The 23,514-nt window shown below is 44.8% G+C and overlaps 1 protein-coding gene across 5 annotated transcripts in view; it reads right to left on the bottom strand.

The window, feature by feature from the left end:
* The window catches only part of MAP2K5 (mitogen-activated protein kinase kinase 5), a 114,205-nt gene that overhangs the window by 62,954 nt on the left and 27,737 nt on the right, over positions 1-23,514 (bottom strand). For all 5 annotated transcript variants that reach the window (XM_021406824.1, XM_021406827.1, XM_021406828.1 and 2 more), the window contains exons 9-13: positions 13,775-13,814; positions 9,678-9,746; positions 9,502-9,583; positions 6,112-6,173; positions 665-713 (exon numbers count right to left, since the gene is read on the bottom strand). In XM_021406824.1, coding sequence (XP_021262499.1) covers positions 665-713; positions 6,112-6,173; positions 9,502-9,583; positions 9,678-9,746; positions 13,775-13,814 — 302 coding nt within the window. The remainder of the gene's footprint in view (positions 1-664; positions 714-6,111; positions 6,174-9,501; positions 9,584-9,677; positions 9,747-13,774; positions 13,815-23,514) is intronic.

Genomic DNA, 23,514 nt, shown 5'->3' with positions numbered 1-23,514 from the left:
GGGGGAGAAAGGGCTTCTTTGTTCTTTAAACAGCATTCTGCACTCTTTTTAGAGCGCACGTTTTTTTAAAGTTCTACTACATCTCATCTCAATATTATTAATCTTTTAAAACAAAATAACAAAACCAAGAGCAAGAAACACATGAGTGTTTTCAAAAAATACAAGTTAGCTTCAGGAAGCAGAAGAGGCAGCAAATAGCTCGTTATGCCCAAGCAGGTTTCTGTAATTATACACGACCACTGTAGAGGACAACAGGTGACAATCTTAGAGGTGTGACACCCCAGCAATACTTGTGGGTGCCATACAAGATTCCTGAAGCACAGAAGAAGAAAACTCATCCCCTGTCTTCTAGTTTCCCAAGTCAAGCATTTGGTGATCAGTGGTGATTCTGAAAACTCCACCTGGCACCTGTTTGTAACCGCAAGCATCTAAGTCTCTACAAAATTCATTTCTCCCCTTAGTCTATTGGGAAGATGAAGGAAGATGGAAGAGAACAGTGGTAAAAATGTTCTATCAGTGAATCTGCAAGGCTAATGAATAAGATTCACTTTGTGTAGCTCCACTGCAATCAGACCAGACGTTAGTTTGGTCCACTGCCTGTGTGGAAGGCGTTCTTAAAACAGTATGGCTTTTCTCCAAAAAACAGAAAGTAGCAGTTACTCACCTCTGTGTAAAATCTTTAGACTCCACAAGTACGTAAGGCCTTTCACAACCTGAATTCAAGAAAAAGCAACAACACATATTAGAGATCGCTGGTGAGAAACATCTCGCTCCCACCGGCACGCATTGGGAAAGGCACCAGAAGGGGAGACGGAGCAGCTCCTCCAAAGGGTTACGGGCTGCAGAGGAGCCTTGAATGGAAAGCTGCTGTGCATTACATGACGGTGTTCTTGGGAACACAGAATATACCCATAGGCCTCCTTTAGGCCCAGCAAGTTCATCACTGGATCCAGCTGCCACTTTGTTTAATCCCCGTACAGATATGATTACAACAGCTGAAAATTCAACCAGACACTGGGTGAACTCCCCCCGAGGGCAGCCGAGTACTGCAGGTTGTCCTCTCTGCAGGCTTTATTTCTGTAATCTAACTAACCCCCAAACTTGCATTTTTAACACTGAATCTTGTTTCCCAGATTTATGTTTTCCAGGAGCCCTGAGAACTCACGAGATCCAGCCAACACATCCCTGCTTGCCTTCGCTTTTTACCCACACCACCCCTGCTCTCTCAGCCAGCCCTTGTCACAGAGCAGATCCTTTCCACAACGTTTCTATCTATGAAATGACATTCCATTCGTTTTCCAGAGACGCTCCTCTTTGTGCACCTCTGGAACAATAAAGCATTTCTGACATTTGTGATGTTGCAGGAGTTTTTTCAGACGAAACAACCGCATTCTTTTCACTGTCCAAGTAGGCTGAAATGAAACCACTTCTGTTGCGGTGACCAAGCAGAAGCACTGCAAATACTGTACAGCATGAAAGCAGAGAGCACGGCAATTTTCAGCCTTCCTACTGGATTAGAAATTGGTCTTAAAATTCATTCTGTAACCAAAAGCAACCTTAGTGGAATGTGAAACTCTCCCGCAAGCCAAATAATGATCCTGGATCCCCAGCACAAAGCTCTAGATGGCAATTCCTCAGCGCTACGCTCACGCCATGCCGGCTATCTCGTGGCCTCAGATGGTAATTACCTGCAACAAAAGGCCTCAGTCCAATTCTGCATGCCCTGCGGTGTGGCCTTGCTCACTTTATCCTTTCAGAAAGCAGAACGGGGGAATTCTACTCACACAGCTTTTTGACACAAGGAGGAAAAAAAAAGCATCGATGCAAAAAGGGTATGCAGCATTTCAGGTTTCCTCCAAAGGTGAAAGAGATTTTAAGTACATTGAGCTTCTCTGATTATTAAACATATGCTTAGACTATTTAACACTCTTGGAAAAATCATAAAAGTATTTATGTATTCATGGAAAAAAAGGAAACATTCTTGAGGGGGGGGACAGGGAAATCAACAGCTGTGAGTTATTATATATCTGTATAATGGAACATGTGCTGAATAAGCAGTTATAAAGACACCACTAAACAAACTCACATTCAGAACATCTCAGCAGTGTACAGAGCAATGAAAAGAGGGTTTCTCTCCTTCAAGTGGGGCTGCAAACACGCACGCAGAAAAACCCCAAACAGGCATCGTCGTGTAAAGCGCCGTTATTCACCTAACTTACAGCTGCCCATATAAGGGAAGGACTCCACGTATCAAGCATGATTCTAAAATGGTGCTGGAACCGAGTATCTCTTGATGGAACATCCAGCAGGAATTATTGGTATTCAGCAAAGTGGGTTTTACAACAATGAGTTGACAAAGCCTTGACACAAAAAGTACTTCCACCCGCTGTCAATCACTCACTCTCGTGACAGTTCAAGTGCACATCCTTTCAGGGAGAACTTCAATCAACATTAGCACTCAAAATACAGTGCACAATGTCACCGCTTCAGAAATTGAAGTGAAAATAAATGCACGAAGTGGCAAGCAAGGGTAGAAGAGATTTTACATGGGCAGACCCAAATAAATACATGGCACGAAAAGAGGTGCCAGCACCTCGCTTTGGGATTCCCAAGATATGCTTTTCCCTTGCAAAAAAAACAAAAAAACAAACCAAACCCAGCAGCCCTCTGCACAAGTAAGGAGCACGAAAAGACAGATTTCCTTGTTGTGCTGATACTGCCTCACCGAGACAGCCAGGATGAAGTCGGTGATGGAGTCAGAGAGCTCTACCTGGCTCTCATCCTGGGGAGCCGGGTCTGTTCTGCCCCGCTGCCATGCTATCCTGCCTCTGGAAACACGGAGCATCACCCCACGCTCAGACAAACGCTTCCTCTTTGCAGGCTCTCCTTGCATTATTTCCAGCACTCTCACCGTCAGCTTCAACACAATCCCCCCAAAATAATAATTGAGAGAAGCATATCGCACTGGACAATGAATTCCTGCCCCTTCAGCCTGAAAGCCGACTGTCCACCACAATTAACGTGATCACTTCTCCTGTGTGAAACAGATAACAAGAATGGAAAAGAAGTCTGCGCTGCACCAACTGCACGTATGCCACGCGGCATGTTCGTGCCCTCTAACAGGCACCTGCAATGCACAGCGCGAGTATTTACAGCAGCACTGCATAGAAACGAGGGAGAAAGAAGGAAGCGAGTACTCCTTGGGCTATGGGAGGTGGGGGCTGTCATGAAAGGGATGTGTCCTGCTCAGCCCCAGCCTGTGCGGATCAGAGAAGGCAGCAGAACAACCTTGAATACAGCTGGGGATTTAGCCGAGCACAGAGGCTCGGTGCTGGCTTTGCTGTGCTGAGCAGACATGGATCTCGTCCTGGACCAGCTCGCTGCTGTAAGCTGGACAACTGCTTTTAGGGGCTGTCAGCCCAGTGCTTTTCATGGAGATTAAATGTATGAACTGAGAAAGGAAGCAAGAAAGCCATCAAATCAGAAGGAGGAATGCTGCGGCACTGCTAAACGTCCTCCCGTTGCCTTCCTTTGGAAATGGCTTCGCTTAAAAACTTCTATAACAAAAAGGTACTCTAATTAACAGATGTGCAGGTCACACATATTATTAAGCAGCTCCAACAGACTAATGCATCGTGCCTGTCTCCGGAGAATAAAAGACAAATGACTCTGTGTACATGGTGCAAGGAAGGTAAAAAGAAAACGCACAGACTGAAAGAAAAACAAGAGAACGCAGAAGCTCCAGATTTTGTCCACGGAATCCAAGCTCTAGCTTTTGTTTGACACTCTCCTTCCCACCGGTACGTGAGCAGAAATCCTTTAGGCTTTGGGTAATCTCCACAACCTGTTCGGGGTGGGGCTTGCGGTACATACACACAACGCTTGGCAAAAGGTGCCACAAGCCACGCACCGGGCTGCTGGGCTCTGCTGAAATGTCAGGCACCAAGATGAAGGGCACTCATTTGTGAAAACTTAACGGCGCCGTTCCCGCTGCTCCTGATAAATGACGGAGCAAACAAAAGCTCTCGGTGCCTCCTTCCAACAAGTCTACTATGCCAACTGAGCAAGAATTCAGCACCAGAGCAGAGGGAGCTGCCAGTGCTGGTTCAGCCTCAGCGCACACCTTCTGTTACTGGGAAGCAGGAGGAAGGGGCGAGCTCCTCTTCGGAAGCACCTGCTCCTTTGTTCACCTCTTTGCTGACCCCCCGCCCCGCAGCGGCCACGGTACAGACCGCTAAAGCAGCAAATGAAATCACTATGAAAAAAGCCAAGTGTCAGCTCCCCGTCAGGGAGCCACGCTCACCGACTGCCAGGTTTGTAAAGAGATGATCCTGCAGCTGAACAAGTATGCATATAGATATATATTAGTTCAAGATATAAAAGATGGGGCTGAAGCACCACCGCTATGGAGAAGCGAAAAAGGGGAAGAGGACATCAGCAGCACACCAAGCTGGGTGGGCCGGGGAGACGGGAGGGAGACAAAAATAATTAAAGAAATGATCAAGTACGTTAGTGTGGATGTATTAATTACACAGTGTGAAGTGAGATAAGGAAAAGGAGAAGGATTTGAATAAATGCTCGAAGGCCCACCCCAGCATTATTACACAATACACATGCTGCTCGGCGTCAGGGATATGAGGATACCGTGAGCAACTCGCCATCCGCTGCTCCATAGGGAAGAAAAGATGAAACGTTTTTACTCTGAACTAAAGGTGAAAAGCATTCAAATTCCATAAGAAACTGCTAGGCTATATAATGAGCAGATTTGAAGCTACTTAGAGGAAACAGCATCAGAGAAGGATGTTCATCACTCTGGGCAGGCCACACAAATTAAGAGAAAGTAGAGCTGTGAATTACAATGAACAGAGACTAAATAGCTGCCTGTGTTGGATTAAAGGATTTAAATTGTCAGCTTGATGTATAATGAATGTGAAAACCCAGCACTTAATTAAATGGCACACGATAGAATAACTTTGTTATGCTTTAAACTGCTTAAGTTATCAAAGTATTCCTTATATTTAGCAATTGTTTAGCAGCGTCTTTCCCTTGTGAGATCCACGACGACAGTGGTCAATTACCCACTGCTCAGCCTTGGTTAAAAAAATAAAACAAACATATTTTTTTTATCCTTTCCCTTTTTCTGTTCCATAATCTGCATTTTCAGTCACGGCTAGTGAATTTCTAGCAACACAAAGTCACAGAATGCTGCTGAGACACAACAGTGGCATGCCAGGTGGTGCAAGGAGCCCAGCGCCAGCCCCTTGCTACCAAACCAGACACGTGAGGCTGCTGGATCCCAGGCAGCTCCTTGCTCACCCCAGAATGACACCAGGTTGATCCTAGAGCAGCTCCCTGCTGCCTTCTTGTTTGCCTTAAGGAGTGCACCCACCACGGTGGGAAGACAGAAAACGTGTTCTACCGTTGTGCCCTGCTAACAGGAACTGGTATCATTTTTCAACCCCAAATCCAGCCAAAACTCATTGAGTTCCTCGGTGCAGAGTGAGGATGGTCAGGATGGAAATGGCACACACAGTCTGCAGAAGTGGCCAACGAGGGATCAACGCGAGGCTGAGGACAGGGCTGCAGAATTGATTTTGAAGAAGCCACACAGCACAGAAGGACTCAAAGGGTAAATTCAAGGAGGATAAGAGGACTGCTCCATCCTAGAACAGGTGATACCAAGAAGCACAGCCACACAGTTCTCCAGTAAAACAAGCCTTTTTTTTTCTCATTCCATTCGATTTATCACATCCTCTTACATTCCTTGAGCCTTTGGCAACACGTGTGCTGGCCACACAATGGGGTGATTTCTTTCACCCCTCTTTGGCCCAGCAAAACCTTTACAGCAGCAAATTGGCTCTGTCTATATGTGCCTATGACCCGAACTCTGCAGGCAGCGGAGCCCTCTGCCCTCAGAGCTGTGTCCTTGGGCATGGGTAGGTTGGTAGAAGGAGTGACAAAGAGGATGGACCCATCCCTTCACGTGGGGGCAACAAGGATGAGGGTTACAGAGATAACTCAGTGCCCCGAAGGAGGACGGGTGCGCTCACACCAGAGTGTGATACACGCCCAACCAAAAACAGAAAGAAAAACAAACAAAGGAATACTTACAGCTACTGCTATTCTTCCCAGTACGTGCTCCGGAATTTTTCTATAAACATCCAAAGAACCCCCTGCAGGGACAAACAAAATGTGCTTAGGTAATACAAAATGAAACACTGCCCTAGATTTGAAGTCACAGGGGCTTTCAACGCCTTGGTTATTAATAAAAACACCATCAATGATATAACAATAACTGTGTCAAAAATAACTGACCTTAAAAATCTACCAAACTCTGAAGAATCACACGAAACAGTATCCAGTTCTCTTTTCACCCACGTTACTTATTTTTGTACGTAGCATTAATGCCAGAACACCTTTTGGAAAACCTCCTGGTCAGAGGACACAGTATTGAAATTGGAGAACTCAAAACCTCCGTGTAGGTTCTCAGGGACTGACAAAGCCATAGTGACAAGACAAAGTGGATTTCAAAGCCAAAAGTATTCTGCCTGTCCCCAAAACCTGGTGCTAGCGTTACGCAGTATCTGATGCAAAGCTTAAACCCATACTTAAAATCAGCTGCCTAGTGATGATCAGACCAGTGGGTTGGGCTGAGCTTCGCAGACTGTGTCCTCACTGACACCTGAAACATGAGGAGCTCCTGGGCAAGCAGAAAAGTTTTGCCAGAAGGGTCCAGTATGGGACACAACTTCCTACTTGGCACAGAAACATCCATCAGCATTGGATACTTACAGAGAAAGCAAGAAATCTAAGTCATGGTCCTAAAGACATCCCCCAAAACTGAGAAAGACTCTTTCCCTCATCTTCCACGTCAGAAATACAAGACCAATCCAGCGTTAAAAATGTCTCTGGGATGAAATACAAATTCTCAGCTAAGGGAGCAAATCTAAAATTGAGAATTACAAAAATCCAAGCAGAATGGGGAGAAGGAAAAAAAAAAAGGAGAAGCAAATTACACGCAGAATGTCTTACACTTAGCTTGCAAGAATGTACAGGCTTATTCCAGGCTAAAGGTTCTCAGAAGTGCTTAGCACTGATGTAACTGCTCTCAGCGTACCCTATGGATTGTACTGATGTCACCAATGGGAAAAGAGTTGGGCCAGTACTCAGCAGTTAGGAAAGCTGCACCTTGCACTTTGCTTGTGGTTCCATCTTTAGAAGATAAACCCATTCGTTCTGAAATGCTGCAACGTAAAGAAGTCACAAGGTCCTTATTCCAGTCTTTAGACTGAATACTTGTTTATTCTAATGATCTTTTTTCCCTTTTTACAAGTAAATGCAGATAGTATAAACAGAATTAAGAGGCAGCAGCACCACATATCTGCTGATCATTATGTGAGCCAAACAGAAGGCCATGCTCAGCGTTAACAGGAACCACAGGAGTGCAGTATGACAAGTCTGCAAACAGCTGGGGAAATGCACCACTTTTCTATGGAGAAAAAAATAAATTATAGTGAATAAGCACTCTGGACCAAATTTCTAAACCCAGATGTAAATGGTTGGCTCCTGAATCTATACGTAGGCATCGAGGTACAGTCTGATAACCTGCAAGTCCCACTGTTTCTACGGGGAGTTTAGTGGGTGCTCAGCAGTTTGAAGGAAAAGAAAGAGGCAATGGCACAGGTAAAAGACAATGGTGCATTTCAGCACCTTCATTTACAAGAACATCAGCTCTATTGCAGACACCAGTGAGAAGATTAGAAAGCCTCATTTCACGTCTCAATTGATCTTTATGATCACTTGGCAGGTGGAAGGGGAATCCAGGTCAGCTCAGCCTCTTGTCTTCACCTGCATCCTCACCCATTACAATCAAAGGTCCGGGAAAGAAAGATAATTGGCAAGGCCCCTTTATTTGCATTGTGTTCTTCCCTTAAATGGTCGCTGTTGCTTTGTGCCAGAAGGAGTGCACAACATGAGGCAGATCAGAGGTCATCTCCAGTATAATTCCAAATAATTTGTGCGTGGTCGGTAAGCACCGGCGTCGTGCGACATCACAAGGGATGCATGCCCTAAAGGCTTAAATATTTCCAAACACGAATTCGGAACTGCAAGCATTTATGTCCATCATATTTAAGAGTCTCTGAATTAGCAGCATACACGCTCCAGGCAGACACATGTTTTGGCATGAGCAGCTGCTTCCTTCCTGTGTGTGATATTGCTCAGCGCGGGCGTGCAAATCTTGCAGTTGCAAGAACAGAAAAAAGAAATGGTGAACGGTCACAGAGCACAAGAGCACCCACAAATTGAACTTGTGGGCTTTGGTGAATAAATGCAATGCTTCTTCATCAAGCTTCGCAAACAGGGAAATCTGAGAGGATATGAATGTTTGGAAAGGGGACACAACGGTCACTGGAACAGAGGCTGTAAGTGCAAAGAGGGAAATAACAGTAGTAAGAGATCATTTTAACAGGAAGGAAACAAAATGCAGCACAAAACCCTACAGGGCCTTATCTGTGCTCCCCATCAGAAAGACAGAAACTGCTCAACAGTGCTTAATGGTACACATTTGGCTTGGGAATTTTTTTTCCTGTCAGAGAGCCTTTCCTCTGTAGTAAATCATGGGCGAGATCCTCACTCCTTTATATGCAGCTTAACTGAACCTTCGTGCAAAACCTGGGCAGGGCAGAGAACACTGGCTCTGAGGGAAGTCCTGCAGAGAGCAATAGAGTAACACCCGTAGCAACATGCAGCTGGGAGCTGCGTGCTGGGAAGGGGTGCTGCTGCACCAGACACCAGGGCTGTATCTGCCACGAGACAACTCTCAGGATTGGTACACAGAGGGCAGCAATGATTGCAAGCTGCCGTCAGCAGCCTGCTTCTGCCTTTTGTGCAAGAATGTCACCTTCCAAAGCACATCTCCATGAGGACACGGGGGCAAACTGCAGGGAAGGGGATGGGGCTGCAGAGCCACGTTGGGAGAGATGAGAGCCCGCTCAGAAACAAACTTGGTGCAGCAGCTCTAAACAGCTGCGTTGGAAAATAATTCCTTGCTTTGCAATTAAGAACCGATTTCCACTGAAAACACACAGGACATTGGGTTAATAGATTTCTTTAAAAGAAAATCTGTTTTGGCTATCAAAACATTAAAAGTGAGGAACAGCTGTTTCGTCAGCGAGGACAGATTGTACGGAAGACTCAAATATCAAACCACAAATTAAGCCAGCATTTATTTCTCTTCTATTTACATTTTCAATAAAAGTAAGTGAAATTGCATTCAGGAAAATATAGCACAGCACAGAACATAACACAAACCCCATACTCACCCATTTTAGAAAAAGACTACCTGCAAAGTTCTCAACATTTTACTTGACATTTCAAAGTCATAATACTGCATACTGCTCCATATTGGGAAGGCACATCAATCTTTACACGGTTTTTCACATTTATATGCCTGGCAATTAAAAGCACACTAAATATATAAAAACCAACAAAACAACTCACCATCCATGAACTCTGTACACAATGAAATTCTGTTTTCTACAAAAAAAGCACCATAAAATCCTATGATATATGACGAGTCGCACTGGAAAAAGAAAGGAAAAAAAGGTTGTTTTAACATTTTCTGTACGATGATGACAAGCAAGAGTAATTAAAATGAGTAAAAAAAAAAAAAGTACCTTATAAAGAATCTCCAACTCTGACATGATCTGTTTCTGGAGCTCCAGCGTTATATCCAAGGGTATGACCTAAAACACAAACATCAGACACGTGTTCAGCTCTGCTGTGAAAGTGAAGGACTCGGCGTGAAAGCAGATGTGTATTAATGAAGCACATGAGAGAAAAGGAATGGGAGGAATGGGTGGAAGGACTATTTTAACAGAGTCATGGGCAACAAAAGGAAGTGAAAGAGCAGAATTATTTCCTTTGGGAAGTGGGTTGCAAATAAAATAAGCTATGCAGCCAGTTTTATTCATGAAAAATGGAGAGGTTTGTGGTTTATTCATTTGACCAAGGGATGACCCAGAACTTGAACTCGAGCCCAACACGTAACGTGAAGAGCAGGCATGGTGGGTCTGTGGTCTGTGAATGGAGCCTGGAACCGACCCTCCTGCTACAAACATGTCTTGTAAATAAGTTCTGGAACGCTGTGACCTCAGTGAAGGTGCTGATTTTAAGTAAGGGCTAAACAAGCACTGCAAAATCAAAGGCAGATCTCAGTGCCCCAATGGTGCCCTAAAGGGGTGTTCACAGCCACCTCCCTGCCACTGCTCTTCCAGTTTCAGGTTTCTATTTACCCCTCTTTCTAACATAAATTCTCATCGTTGCATTGTTGTTTTTTTTATTTTATGAAACATGAAAAATTTTTAAATATACAGAATAAATGCAGATGGCAGCAGATGGCACAGATGCTTCCAGGTAAGCATCACTAAAGCATTCCTCAAAATGACTACGAACAACCCAACTAAGCAAATCAAACCAGCACTCACTGCCAGGGTCACCTGCTCCCCCATCCATGCCCTGCTCCCCCCATCCATGCCCTCACTTCTCATTGCTTCCAGGCTGACAGCAGGACCTTCCCAAACACGTACGCTCGCTGCAGCGCAGAACATGGATCAACCCATAAGCCATAACTCTGTTACGACCCCATTTCTTGAATCTTTTCACCTGAACTTTTAAGAGAACAGTAACTATTAAAAATAAGACCACAAAACTTTCTTCCATCTTCCCCAGAAGCGATCAGAGAAGACCAGTCTATCCTTGGCAGTACTGAAAAGCTGACTTTTAAAACCATTTTTTCCACGATTACTGGAGACTTGCAGACTTGATTCTTAAGTGCTACTACCAAAATCAAAAGGACTCTGAATTCATTCGGTCTCCTATCCTAGGATATTTCACAGCTACATATATTAAGCTAAAGGAAAACAAAATACAGTCCATTTGCAGAATTAACAGAATAGACACGGGCTGCACATACTGCTGACGAAACCAAATGCGGAGAGAGCATTTCCAAACACATTTTACAGTATTCTGTCTAACAGAAAAAACAATATCCTGCTTCTATCAAGAGTTTGCTTTAGGGTTATTTATACAAGCTGTCACTAAACTAAATTGTAAGTGTAATACAGGGCTGCCAAGAAATGTTTAACACACTTGTCTAGATCAATAATCATTTGCCAACGATATTCACTTACATTTTTCCAGCGTGAGAAACTTAAAATAATTTGCTGGAATACCACCAGTTTTACCCACTGAATGCTAACAGAATTTAATCTATCAAGGGTATAAAATCAAATTTTATCTCACTGAATTGTACTCAATGAGAGATTTCCCTGGCTCATTCACCACGAAGGCTTCGCCATGCCACACGACAACTAGCTAGCATCATCAGCGTCGAACACATCGCTGGAATACAATGAACCAAGCCCTGGCATGAAGGAAGGTCTCTGGCTGATTGCATTAATCGTAATTACACCCAGAACCCGTGCTCTAATAGCGATGCTGCTTTGGAGGAGTGGAGCTCCCAACTCCCAGAGTGATGGACGCCATAGGGTAGAGCCCTACAGAAACAGTGGTACGGAGGTGAACATCCCCATGGAGTGCACAGATGAGTCCAGTGTTTCCCTTTCTCTATATAATTGCACCTAAGTGTTTTATTCCACCTAAACACATGTGGTTTGCATGACTTCCAAAAGTAGAGACATCCACCTGATGGCAAGGTTGGAGGAACCTTATGCTATTTGCAGCGCTGAAATGAGGGCAAAGAGGAAAAAAAGTCCACGTAGCACTGCTTCAATCTCCACTTGAAATCTCCACTACGATTCTCTTTTTGCTTTGTTTCCAAGCATGTCTAGAAAATGAAACAAGATTCCCCAAACCCACTGCGACTGAGAAAGAAGCCGTAAATACGGATTTGGTTGCAATTCCCACCATCATAGCACAGGTAAGCAAATGAGACGCAGCGCTAAGCAAGCCTCCAAAACGACACCTTCAGAAATAACCCTTCAGCAAAAACGTCATTTTGTGGTTTTCTCTGGATTACTGAGAGCACGAGAGTGAAGCTGAGCTCACACAGAACCCCTCGCTGCAGGAGGAGCTGGGCAGGATGTGGCCCTAACATGAGGGAACCCAGCACAGCCACCATTCCTAGTGAAAAGGGTTAACTCCTAAAGGAGGAATACCTGAACATGTTTCCTCTGCTCTCCACTCCACCTCCAGGACAAATAAGGATGAGTTGTCAAGTTAAATACAAGCAGTCAAGTGACTGAATTATAATTTACTCTGTGCTCAATTTAAATTAGTGTGAGGCTATTAAAATATACAGTATAAATACGGCAATTCATCACAAGCTGTCATGGATGACTTCATCTATTTGCTGGAGTGGCATACGTTCCACTGAAGGGAACGAGAGCAAAATCACAGGTCAAATTAAGCTGCTATTCTGTTTTAATTCACTTATTTAATCTGTGGCGACATAATTGTCTTTTACAGTATGTACAACTCCAAGGAAATTTGGGAGTACTGTAGTCAGTATACAAATGATTAATCAAATGGTCCATTTAAATGCTAGCTTAAGAGCAGGAGAAACTAAAAGCAGTTGAAGAACAGCCATCAGCCCATGCACGCTCACATTTCTCCTTTGGATTTTTCCTTCTTGCTAGAAAAAAGTTACGTTTGAAAACCTATGCAATCTTTTGCACGTTGCCTACCTGTAAAGTATATACAAAATATGTAATGACAAAGAGAGCTTTGGTCTACAATCTAGATATTAGCATTGCTTTGTCTGCCTGTCCAATGTATTTGCAAGGTTAACAAGCAGCTGACAGCACTTTGCTCAACAGGTTTACCAGGATGATGATGTACCCTGTCTGTGCTGATCCTGGCACAGCTCTCCTCTTGTCGTTGCTGGCTGTGCTGAGCCATGGATGCAGTCTCTAAGTTTATTAATAGAGCAAACCAGCATGATCGCTGCCATAGCAGGTTTCCTGACCTCCAGCCCGCGAGCATGTTGTTTTAACTATGAGAAAACACACATGCTGCTGCAATATTTTCTCAAAAAACACAACTGACAGCGATGGGACCACCACGGGCAGTACCTGCGCAGAGAATGGCGCTTCCCAAATCTTCACGATGCTAATTATCCAGGAGGACCAACTCAACCCTTGGACTCAAAGGGAAACAAGAAGGTGAAATTGTGGGGAAAAGGCTTTTTTTGCCACAGGGAGGTGATTTCAATTAACCTTGCAAAGGTTGAACTCATTTCCCCTCCTGCCGGCACCGTTTTGCTCCCGCTCCTTCACCTCCCTGCAGCTGCCTCCGGGGCAGCCCCAGCACAGCCCACAGTGGGCAGCGGGGGCACAGGGGGACACCAGGGAAAAGCAGCGTCCAAGGGGAGAGCTTCCTTAGTTCTGCACTGGAATTTGTAATAAAAGTATCACTGATGGTTGGAATTTCTGCACTTCTATGCTTATCGCAATTAGGAGAACTCGTGCTCGTGATAACGGATACCACTTGGAAAGACTTTTTCAAGGGATATTTACATTCCACGCAATCGGAAGTTATCTAAATTGCAGTATCTGTATTATCAACATGCAGAGAATGAATTCAGACTCGTATAGTTATAGGTAACTGCACACATTCAGCTGTATAAAAGCAACTGTGGACTTGAACACCACGAAGCAAACTGAGTGCTAATGATCAGAGGGAGGGGAAGGAAACCCAGGTCAAGAAAGAATGGAGAGAAAGAGAGAGAAAGAAAATTACGGTAATATCTTACCTTTACTGCCAGGATTTTCCCACTAGGGACATGGTATGCCCTGCATGAGGGAAAAAATTAAATAACTTCAGATGGCATAAAATTACCTCCATACATATGTGCAACATGTATACGCTAATTTCACAGAAAAACGACTTGCAGCTAATCCTTTTCAGTCTAAACCAATTTCCATATAGCATTTCACAAGTCAGGCAGTGATGAAAGCAACTGGTCTACAGAATATACCTACAACGAAACTGCTTCGTAGTTGTGTTTTGTTTGTTTGACATCTGCACGCTTTATATACATTCCATACATTGCAGACTTTGGCACAGCGTAACAGCAAGCTTCAATGATGAATTTATCCACTTTCACGTTTTCTCTCATTGACCAACTGGTACACTGAGTTATTCAGACCTTTAGCAACCAGCAGGGCTGGCTGCACCCAGTGCTGGGGGCATTTCCAGGGTTAAGACAGTGAGATGCACAGCTACATCAGCCACGTGGATGTAAAGCAGGTGGTGTACCGCTCTTCACCATAACCTAGGGGCCCACAGAAGATTCATGTGGAATGGACGTTCCGTGTTCATAGTTATCGTCAGCACGTGTGCTAAAGCTTCAGTGTTCAAAATACATTTCCAAAGTAACCCAAGAGCTGTTTGTCACAACTTCTGAGGACAAACATTTATAACTGGCTCTTTAAACGGTGACCTGCATATTCCTATCCTAAGAAAAAGGTACAAGGAAAAAAAAGTCTACTTACAATCCAAAGGAACTTCGCATACAAACAAAACTATTAAAGGTTTTCCCCCTCACTGGCTTTATTGCCTCGTCCAGATTTAGGACACCATCACAGTAATGTCATACCTGTGGCACTAACATGGAAAAAATTACAAAATCTGAGCACTGTGTACCTCCAGCAATTACTACTGAAGAAAGAGCTTAAAGGCTTTTTTCCATATGCAAAGTCATACGTGGCACAGAGCGGTTGACGTCATTGACGACCTGGAGCGCTTACAGGATTTCTGTTAATAGCTTGGAAGTTTCTAAAAACTTCACCTTCATTTCGGGACCCCTGGATGAACGCTGATGGAACCGAGTGCCACCAGCTTTTAGGAACACACGTGGTTTCTAAAGGGCATCAGAAATCAGCGTTACCAAATGTCAGCGCGGGCACAAACAGCAAAACCGCGGCGCGAGGCTGTGAGAGCAGCGGCTGAGCGCATAATCGATGCGTCAAGGGGAGGAAACGAGCTCTGCTCTGACTGCGGAGGAATCAACAGCGGCAGAACGTTATGGACTTCAGATCAGCAGAAATGATAAGAAAATGAACAGGTTGAGATAGCATGCTTAGCGTCTGTTAGCTTAATACGTCCCGCGCCGGACAGTTTGGCAACTTAATTAGCTTGTCAAGAAAGCCGATCTTTTTTCCATAAGAGAGATCTCCTGTTTCCAAGTGAATTAAAAGGGAAGACTTGATTATTTAATTATGATGCACGCTAATTCATCCGTGGAAGTTTGGGTTAAATTTCCAGCAGAGGGCAGATACCTGGTTTGGTTTACAGAGCATTGACAGTACCAATTTAACATTTAATTATCACTGAGAATTGGATCACAAAGGAGATACCATGCCCATGGGTACAGCGCGTCCGTGGGCTCTGCAAATGGCGTGCTACCTGGGAGGAAGGGAATTTGTTTACTCAAGGCTGATATGGCATCTCAATTGCCCTGACCTTCCCCAACACAATAACTGCAAAGTGATTAATGGAGTCTGAATGGGAGCTTTGGTTACACCAAAAGACAACCGTACACCTCTGTAGTGTTTTAATTAACAGCTAGCACTTCAAATTAGTCTGTAGTTGCTGCAGTAATTACCTGTTCCAATGAGCGTGTAGGGAAAACGCTTTTGTTAGATATTATGTAGAACCGTAAGTTGGAATTGATCATTTTGGTTATAGTTGGAAGAGCTAAAACCTGAAGACTGAGCACTGTTCTGTAGCTTCAGAAGGATAAAACACAAAATCCCACAGAATAATGCGCACAGCGTGAAGAAAACCATACTTTTTGTACATACTGGACCCATCAAAAAACCTATGGATGTCCATTATGAGAGCAAACTAATGTTCATACTCTATAAATAACACGAAGTCTCATCTCAAGGGTCAACTCTTCCTGATTTCAGTGTCACCTCCAGAGGTAAGTAAACAAGCTCATCATTGCAGAGCCAGATCATTAGACAAAGCAAAACAGCACAATGCAGAGGTTTCCCAGCAGTGCTGCACATCTCAGTGAACACACTTAAAATCTTCCAGGATGGAAGGCAAACGATGTCGCCTAATAAACAGCTACAACAACTCCTCTTGCTAGGAATGGATCTGAGCAGTGTCTAACAGCCAAGACGAGTGGGAGATAGAGACGAGGGAAAACAGTTGCTAAATCGCTGCTGAATTACTTTGAGGCAAAAATGAAGAGCAGAAATTAAATGCATTGAATGCTTTGCAAACCATTGGTTCTTCATTTTTGGAAGTATGTTTTAGTTAGTGACCAATACAGATCTGAGACAAAAACTGCACATGATTGAGGAAACCAAATTAGCATTGCCAAGAGAGAGAAGTGACGGGCAACAAGGTGGAAAGGAGGAAATGCTGGTGCACCCCAAACATGTTAGCAGCAGCTGGTGCAGTGACCAAGCTATGAGATTGCTGTTTCATTAAGAGAGAATTAAAAACTCAGCCCAATAATTTCAGGTTGGATATTAGGGAAAACGTCTCCTCCAAAAGAGTGGTCGGGCACCGGCACAGACTGCCCGGGAGAGCTGGGGTCAGCATTCCTGGAGGTGACCCAGAACCACGGGGAGGTGGCACTGAGGGTCAGTGGGCACCGTGCGATGGGTTGGGGTTGGACTTGAGAATCCTAGAGGTCTTTTCCAACCTTCATGACTCTATGATTCTAATTCCTTCAAAACTCCCTCCTGCCCCATTAGAACAAACAGCTTCTAAGCAAGACTGGCACAGCTGTACCAAACATTTTACTAACTGTGACTATTAACCACATCCCTTGGCATTCAAAGCCCTGGAAGGACCCACGCGAGCCAAGTTCTTTAGCACAACTTGGTCTCCTCTACTCCAAAAAATCAAGAGTTGCCCTCAGGGAGCTCAGCCCTATGGCAAAAGCTGGGATTCTGGGGGGAAGGAGAGAGACGGCGTGAGCCCACACATGCTCTGCTTGAGCCAGCAGAGCCCTCCAGCTACGCCAAGGAACTTGTGACGTTCTGCATGGTACAGCCCATGCAGACCCTGCGTTCCAGGAAACAAAAATCAATACTGTGCAAAACAAGAGTAGGGCTTTGGGGGAACTGCCAGCTCCTCGGCACCTCTCCCCACCTTGGAAAAGGAGGATTTCTGTAGGAAAGCAAATTAAAAAATGAAAGCGTCAGGAGCAGCTGCTGTTTTTAAAGAATAAAAGGGAAAAAAAAAAGTAGCTGAATTTCATATTGCTTGCTTTGTTCTTCCTGAAGTACATGGCAAAGAAAGCCAAAGGAGAATGTAAGATGCTTTGGCTCCATCTTCTTTATGAAAAAAATCACAGCCTCTCCTAATGCAAATGTTGAAAGATTTACACACCAAATAGAGAGAGCATATAAAAGTGGTGTGGAAACTCACTATACTTCAAAAGTAAAACAAACAAACCAGCCAAACAGAACATGCACGAGCTTCTTTAGGAACAGCTTAGATGGCAAACAAAAACCATCTCCCTGCGAACCTGCTAAGATGAACAATGTGCCGTTCTTCCTGCGAGGAATTTTACCTCAAAGCACCATGGGGAGCTGCACTCCTCGCTGTGACTGTGGCGGAATTTCTTTCAGGGCAAAGAACTAACTTCAGCTTTCAGCATTGCAGGCACTCGAGAGAAACAGCAATTTTCAATTTGCTTTCCCATTTTTAATGGCAAAGCATTCACCCACGTCTGTGTGACTTCAGGATGGTCGCCTCGGAAGCACAAGCTGATTACACAAAGATCCTTGAGCTTCCTCCATCAACTTTTCCTGAAATACCCATTTTTCCTCAACTTCACGCATGTAATTCTATCTAGAAACTCAGAACAAATACAGCCTCTTCCTAGAAGTAAAAATTCTTCTAATTATTACATCGTGATGCAAAACAGAAGCCCTCAGCAGCCCACCACGCAGCCCTGCTCCCCATCTGCTCACTGTGGCCACCAGGATACATTTTGCTATTTTTCTCCCCAGTAGCCACGGAAGCAATCTCTGATCAATAAGATACTCCTTGCCAAGACCAAATGATTCAAGGGGAAGCCATGACCTGTCTGCTACGCCAATGAGTCAGTCCCTTCCCTTCCTAGAAATATAACTAACATCAGCAAATATGACAAAATGATGTACTGACAGCGCTGGCACGTTAGTGATGTGACTGCAGGAAGCCGGGAAGCAGCGCTCCCCTCCAGTCAAAGCACAAAGAAACTTACAGCTTGTGCCACCACGCAGAGCTGCTCCTACTGCCCCACAAAAAACCACCAGTGTGCCCCCTACCATTCTGCTGAACGCTGCTTTAACACGAGTGCTGCTTCCTGCAGAAGCTCTGGGTGCTGCACACCACCCGTGCCGAAGTCTCGAGGATGGGGTTGTCCTGCCTTTCTCATGCCTTATTCTGTCTTCTTTGGGAAGGAGACTCAGAGAGGGCATTATCTCCCAGACATGACCATGCACAGAGAAGCCCTGGGTTTCTTATTCGAGCTAAAAAGTTAACACGGGCAGTGACAGCTGTTGACAGGCAACATCTTCAGATGTAGGGCACGAAACGAAGACAGACCAACATTTCCCTGCCCTACGAGAAATAACCTAGAGCAAAATCCCTGTGTCAGTGTCACACGAGATGAATGCAGTTCTCTAAGTGTTATGCATTGCAGAACGACACGCCAGCCACCAGCTGCAAACTATACGCAGCATCACCCGCAGATTTGGTTTACTGTTAATTTTCCCTTTTTTCCCCTCCATTTTCCTAGCACTGTCACTGTCTGTAGTGCTCCTGGTCAGGCCCTGGCAGCCTAATGATGGGATTGTCACGTACTCAATGGCCATCGAAAGAAACAGATTCAAATTGTTTCTAGGAAATAAACACTCTGACAGTTGTTGCCTTCTGCAATAGACAAACACATTAGCCTGACTCTCTGGCTGTTAAAACAGGAAATCCAAAGTGCACAGCAGTTGTAAAAAGGAGCTTTTATGGGGACTGTGCTAGTACGAACAGCAATCTATGCCAACCTCCCCTCTATCTAAAATCCCATTACAGATGCTTGAGCACTGATTGCAAAATGATTTGTTGTTAAACCAGAAAACAAATCGAAAATACTTGTATCTAAATTCTGAACTTTTTAAAAGAGCAAAATTGGTACTAACAGCTGCAGAAAGAAAACGCAGAAAGTAGCAAAATGTCTCACTTAACCCATCTCTGTGGGAAGGAGAAGGCTTTGCCATCCAGGCTGGAGCGCAGCAGAATGGATCCCTCACCTCTCTCACTCTGCAACCTCCTCTCATCTCCATCTGTTACCACTTCCACCAATCCTCCTTCTCCATTGCAAGCACTCAGGGTCATTGATACAGTGCGAACCCTGTGCAACTTTTTGGGAGACATCGTAAGCAACAGAGCTGGCCAGAAAGCACATCACATCCTATGGGGATGGTAATTTAGGTGTTTGTCTGTCACCTACAGCTGGATGATCTGCGTCACCAAACCACGTGTTCACAGCAAAACAACTGTTAAGGAAACACGAAGCAGATCAGTAACGACCAGTGCTGGAGAAGAGAACGGTGCCAAGCAGCAGAAGTTTTCCAGGTACATCCAGAGAGCTGCAAATGCCCCATTCCTGGAGATGTTCAAGATCAGGCTGAATGGGGCCCTGGGCAACCCCATCTGGTGTCTGATTTAGCAGTTGACAACTGTGCCTGCAGCACAGGGTTGGAACTAGATGATCTTCGAGGTCCGTTCCAACCCAAGCCATTCTATGACTCTATGATTCGTTGTAATGCCTGACATAGCCTTTTCTTCTAATCATCATTCACTTTCAGGTAGGAAGGTCGCATGAAAGTTTTAGTTAAGACAACAGACAAACGACATTTCCAGGAAATCGCTGTAATCCCATTCTGCCCTTCAGGAACCAGAACAATTGAGCGTAGAACAAAGTCCCCAGAAAAACCACCACCACCACCACCACCACTCACAGCATCACAAAAAGACCCCAAGCAGGGGCTACTGCCCTACCCCACGAAGGTCTCGGCTGTGTCCCAGGAGTAGATTGCTGTTTTTAACCAAGAAACAGCTGGTATTGCCTAAATCAAGGCTAGTTGCAATGAGAATTGCACTGTGCTCCCCCATCGCCTCCTGCAACACCACTGAGAGCAAACTTTGGGGTTACTCTTTGCCTTATCTTCCAAGCTATGGACACACAATGCAAACAAACCGACTTTAATTTAAGAATCATCCAGCTTCTAATTAAACAGCCATAGGCAGCTGGCTGGATACATTTTAATCAGTTTCAATAACCTATTGATTGTATACTGAAGCTTAAAAAATTAAAAGTAAAAAGATGATTGGGGAATTGTCCCATCTCAGAACAACAGTAGAACCCTCTGTAAATAACTCCTCTTTTAACCATCAGCTAAATGAACACTTCAATACCGCAGTACAAAGTCTTCTGCAAAATTACTTTAACTAACAAGCAGAAATTTATCAGCTTCAGCCAAAATCAATGCTGAAATCAATTTGAACACTGGTTGTGTCTAAAGGGGCTCATTGGCAATTTAGGGAAATTACACCATGTAAATGCCTGTGCTTTAATTGAACAGTTTCATCAACTAGGCTGTGATTGCTGTCCATTCATTTATTTACTTTCACTGCAGCTACCATTCTGCAAAGGAATGGTTTTTGTCAGGCTTGAAGGAGGCACTTTATCTTCATTTTACGCACTTTTGTGCATAACAGATTTTATGAGGCAGGCAAGCGGCGGCCGGGGTCAGGAGGAACAAGTGCCCAGCAATCACTGGTCAGTCTTGTTTAAACTGCAGTGACAATATGCAGAAATGTCACGGAGCATTTCTAACTTAGCCTGGCTACGATTGCTGCAATGCTAAAAATAAAACAAAGTAACCAGGAGAAACAGAAAATGAACGTAATTTGGGGAAGGAACTAAATGAAAATGCCTCCGCAGCTGTAGCACAAGACTGCAGGGAGCTGTGAGGTGCAGACAGATGCGTTGAGCACCAAGGAGGACATTTCACCTTCCCGTCCTTCCCCTTGCAGAGCCTCTCTGCAGTGCTGTGCTGGGCAGCGCTGGTGGCACACAGCCAGAGCCCAAGGCTTTGGGCATAGCTGCAGAGGTGGGTTTGGTCACTGCTCTGCCACGTGGGGAAGCATCAGCTTGAGTCTCTGCCTACCTTGCTGGATGCAGACAATGAGGTAGGTCTCCTCTGCAAACAGCGCTGAGAAATCTGAGAATTTAAGTATCTAAGATGGGGCAAAGGACGAGAGGGAATGGCCTCAAGTTGTGCCAGGGGAGATGTCAGTAAAAACTGACAGAGTGGTCAGATGCTGGAGCGAGCTGCCCAGGGAGGTGGTGGAGTCACTGACCCTGGAGGTGTTCAAGAAACATTTAGATGTTGCACTGAGAAACATGGTTTAGTGGGAAATATTGGTGATGGGTGGACGGCTGGACTGGATCTTGGAGGTCAATTCCAACCCTGGTGACTGTATGACATTATTACAGTGTTGGGGATTCCAACAGAAAACCAGAAGTGAGTGGAAGCTGAGAAGAACAAAGGGGGTAAGAGAAGACAAGGGCTCTGCTGAGGTTTGGGCTGCACTGCAGTGAGCCTCTGGCAGGAGCTCCTTTGTGGCAGCCTTGCGTGCTGGAAGCCCTGGGACAAGCCAGCGAACCTCGCAGAGCCAAAGCTCCTCAAGACAACGATAAATCCCAGCCATCCCAGCAGCACCCCAGCACACAGAGCTGCTCCTCGCTAACAGCTCCGTTTGCAGGCTGTCGGGCAGCAGAAGATCCGCGTCCCAGCTGTCGCGCCACTCGCAATCTTTAACGCGCTAATGGGGCACCCCGAGGTTGGCTGAGATAGAATGAAGACACGGGCATATGCTGGAATGCACAGCTCAACCCAGCAGCAGAACTCCTCAAGTAAATTGCTCCAACAAATTAAGTTCCCCATTTATCTGCACTTTCCCCGGCTATGCCACTCTTTTGGGTGGCACATCAACAGCAGCCGCTTCTCCTCCAATCACTCAGCTTAAAGTGAAGCCGTCTGGTTTAAGAGCATTCTGCTAAGATGAGAACCCATTCTCTCTTCTTCCTTCTCTTCCAGATACTAGATAACCTCAAATTAATTACAGCATCATTGGGACTTTATGTTTATTACGGTACAAGAGCTTGCTGCTCTTGAAGACTCCTCTAACAGAACCCAGAATACTCACATACCACACTTACATAGCATACACAATACGTGTTTAAAAAGCAATCCCAGGTGCACAAACGTCTACACTATTCCCTAAGAATATCTCCTTTCTCATTAGCTACAATTACAAAGCAAAGACTAGAGAATGAGGTAAGAAAAATATTCCTCTTGTTTGTTTATAAATGAAGGAAACAGTGATGCTTTGGATACGCCATGTTAGAGACCTCCAACTATCTGCTTAGGAACTGCTGCATAATACTTAGATGCAAAACACACAACACCAAGCATTTTTCCTTCTAGACAATCTGACGTAGCGCATACATCACATCAGAAAACTTATTTCACTGAAGTAAAGGAACAATCTTACCAAAAAAAAGAAGTCTCTCAGAGGTCTGCAGCTAATGATGGAGCTGAAAGATGCAGCTGAGAAGTATAGAAGCCAAGTGCCTTTTGGTATGCTAGTGAATTATTTCCTCTAAAAAAGCCATTTACGTAAATACCCCAGGTGCACTAGTGTGGGTCTTCTGCTGTGAAGCAGCCCAGACCATACATTCTCCATCCTACCAATTTCTAGGAATTAGCTGATAAAAAATTGGAAGGTCTGCCGCAAAGCTGCCAGGTTGTGCAAGCACCATGTAACCATCCCAGGGAACCCACAGCACCAGACTTGCAATGCACCACAGAAACTGGAAATCCCAGTAATTGGTGCAAATAAACTACAAACACGGGAGACAGAAGAGAAAGGTACTGGGGCACTTCCTGCCCTTGCAGTGGCAGATTTCATCACTTTCTTGACAGGTTACATGCCTCCACTGCACACCAGTGGAAGAATTCCTGCTTTCTGATTGCGTATTCAAAGACACTTTTTGAATATATACCTTTGGATCTGCTGCGTGTTCACACATTCTTGAATACACAAACAAAAAGCAAGCGTAATTAAATGACTTTGCCATATCTAACACTACAGCTGTTGGACATTAGGAACAATTTACTCTCTGGAAGAGCAGTGCTGCACTGGCACAGCCGCCCAGGGAGAGGTGGGGTCACCTTCCTGGGGGTGCCCCACAACCACGGGGATGTGGCACTGAGGGATGTGGGCAATGGGCACGGTGGGGTGGGCAGCTCAGAGGGCTTTTCCAACCGGAACGATTCCATGATTCTATAATCATTCCTCAGTAAGAAAACACTGTATCAAAATTTAGGGGAAAAGCAGCAAGTCAAACAACTGTAAAAACCCCTTCTCTTTTTAGAAAAGGAAAAACATTTAGATTCAGCAAGTTCTCACTAG

The sequence above is a fragment of the Numida meleagris genome, chromosome 9 (genome assembly GCF_002078875.1).
Source record: "Numida meleagris isolate 19003 breed g44 Domestic line chromosome 9, NumMel1.0, whole genome shotgun sequence".
In the NCBI taxonomy this organism is placed as follows: Eukaryota; Metazoa; Chordata; class Aves; order Galliformes; family Numididae; genus Numida; species Numida meleagris.
Note: the sequence above shows the minus strand (reverse complement) of the source record. Positions and strands in the feature narration are given on the sequence as shown.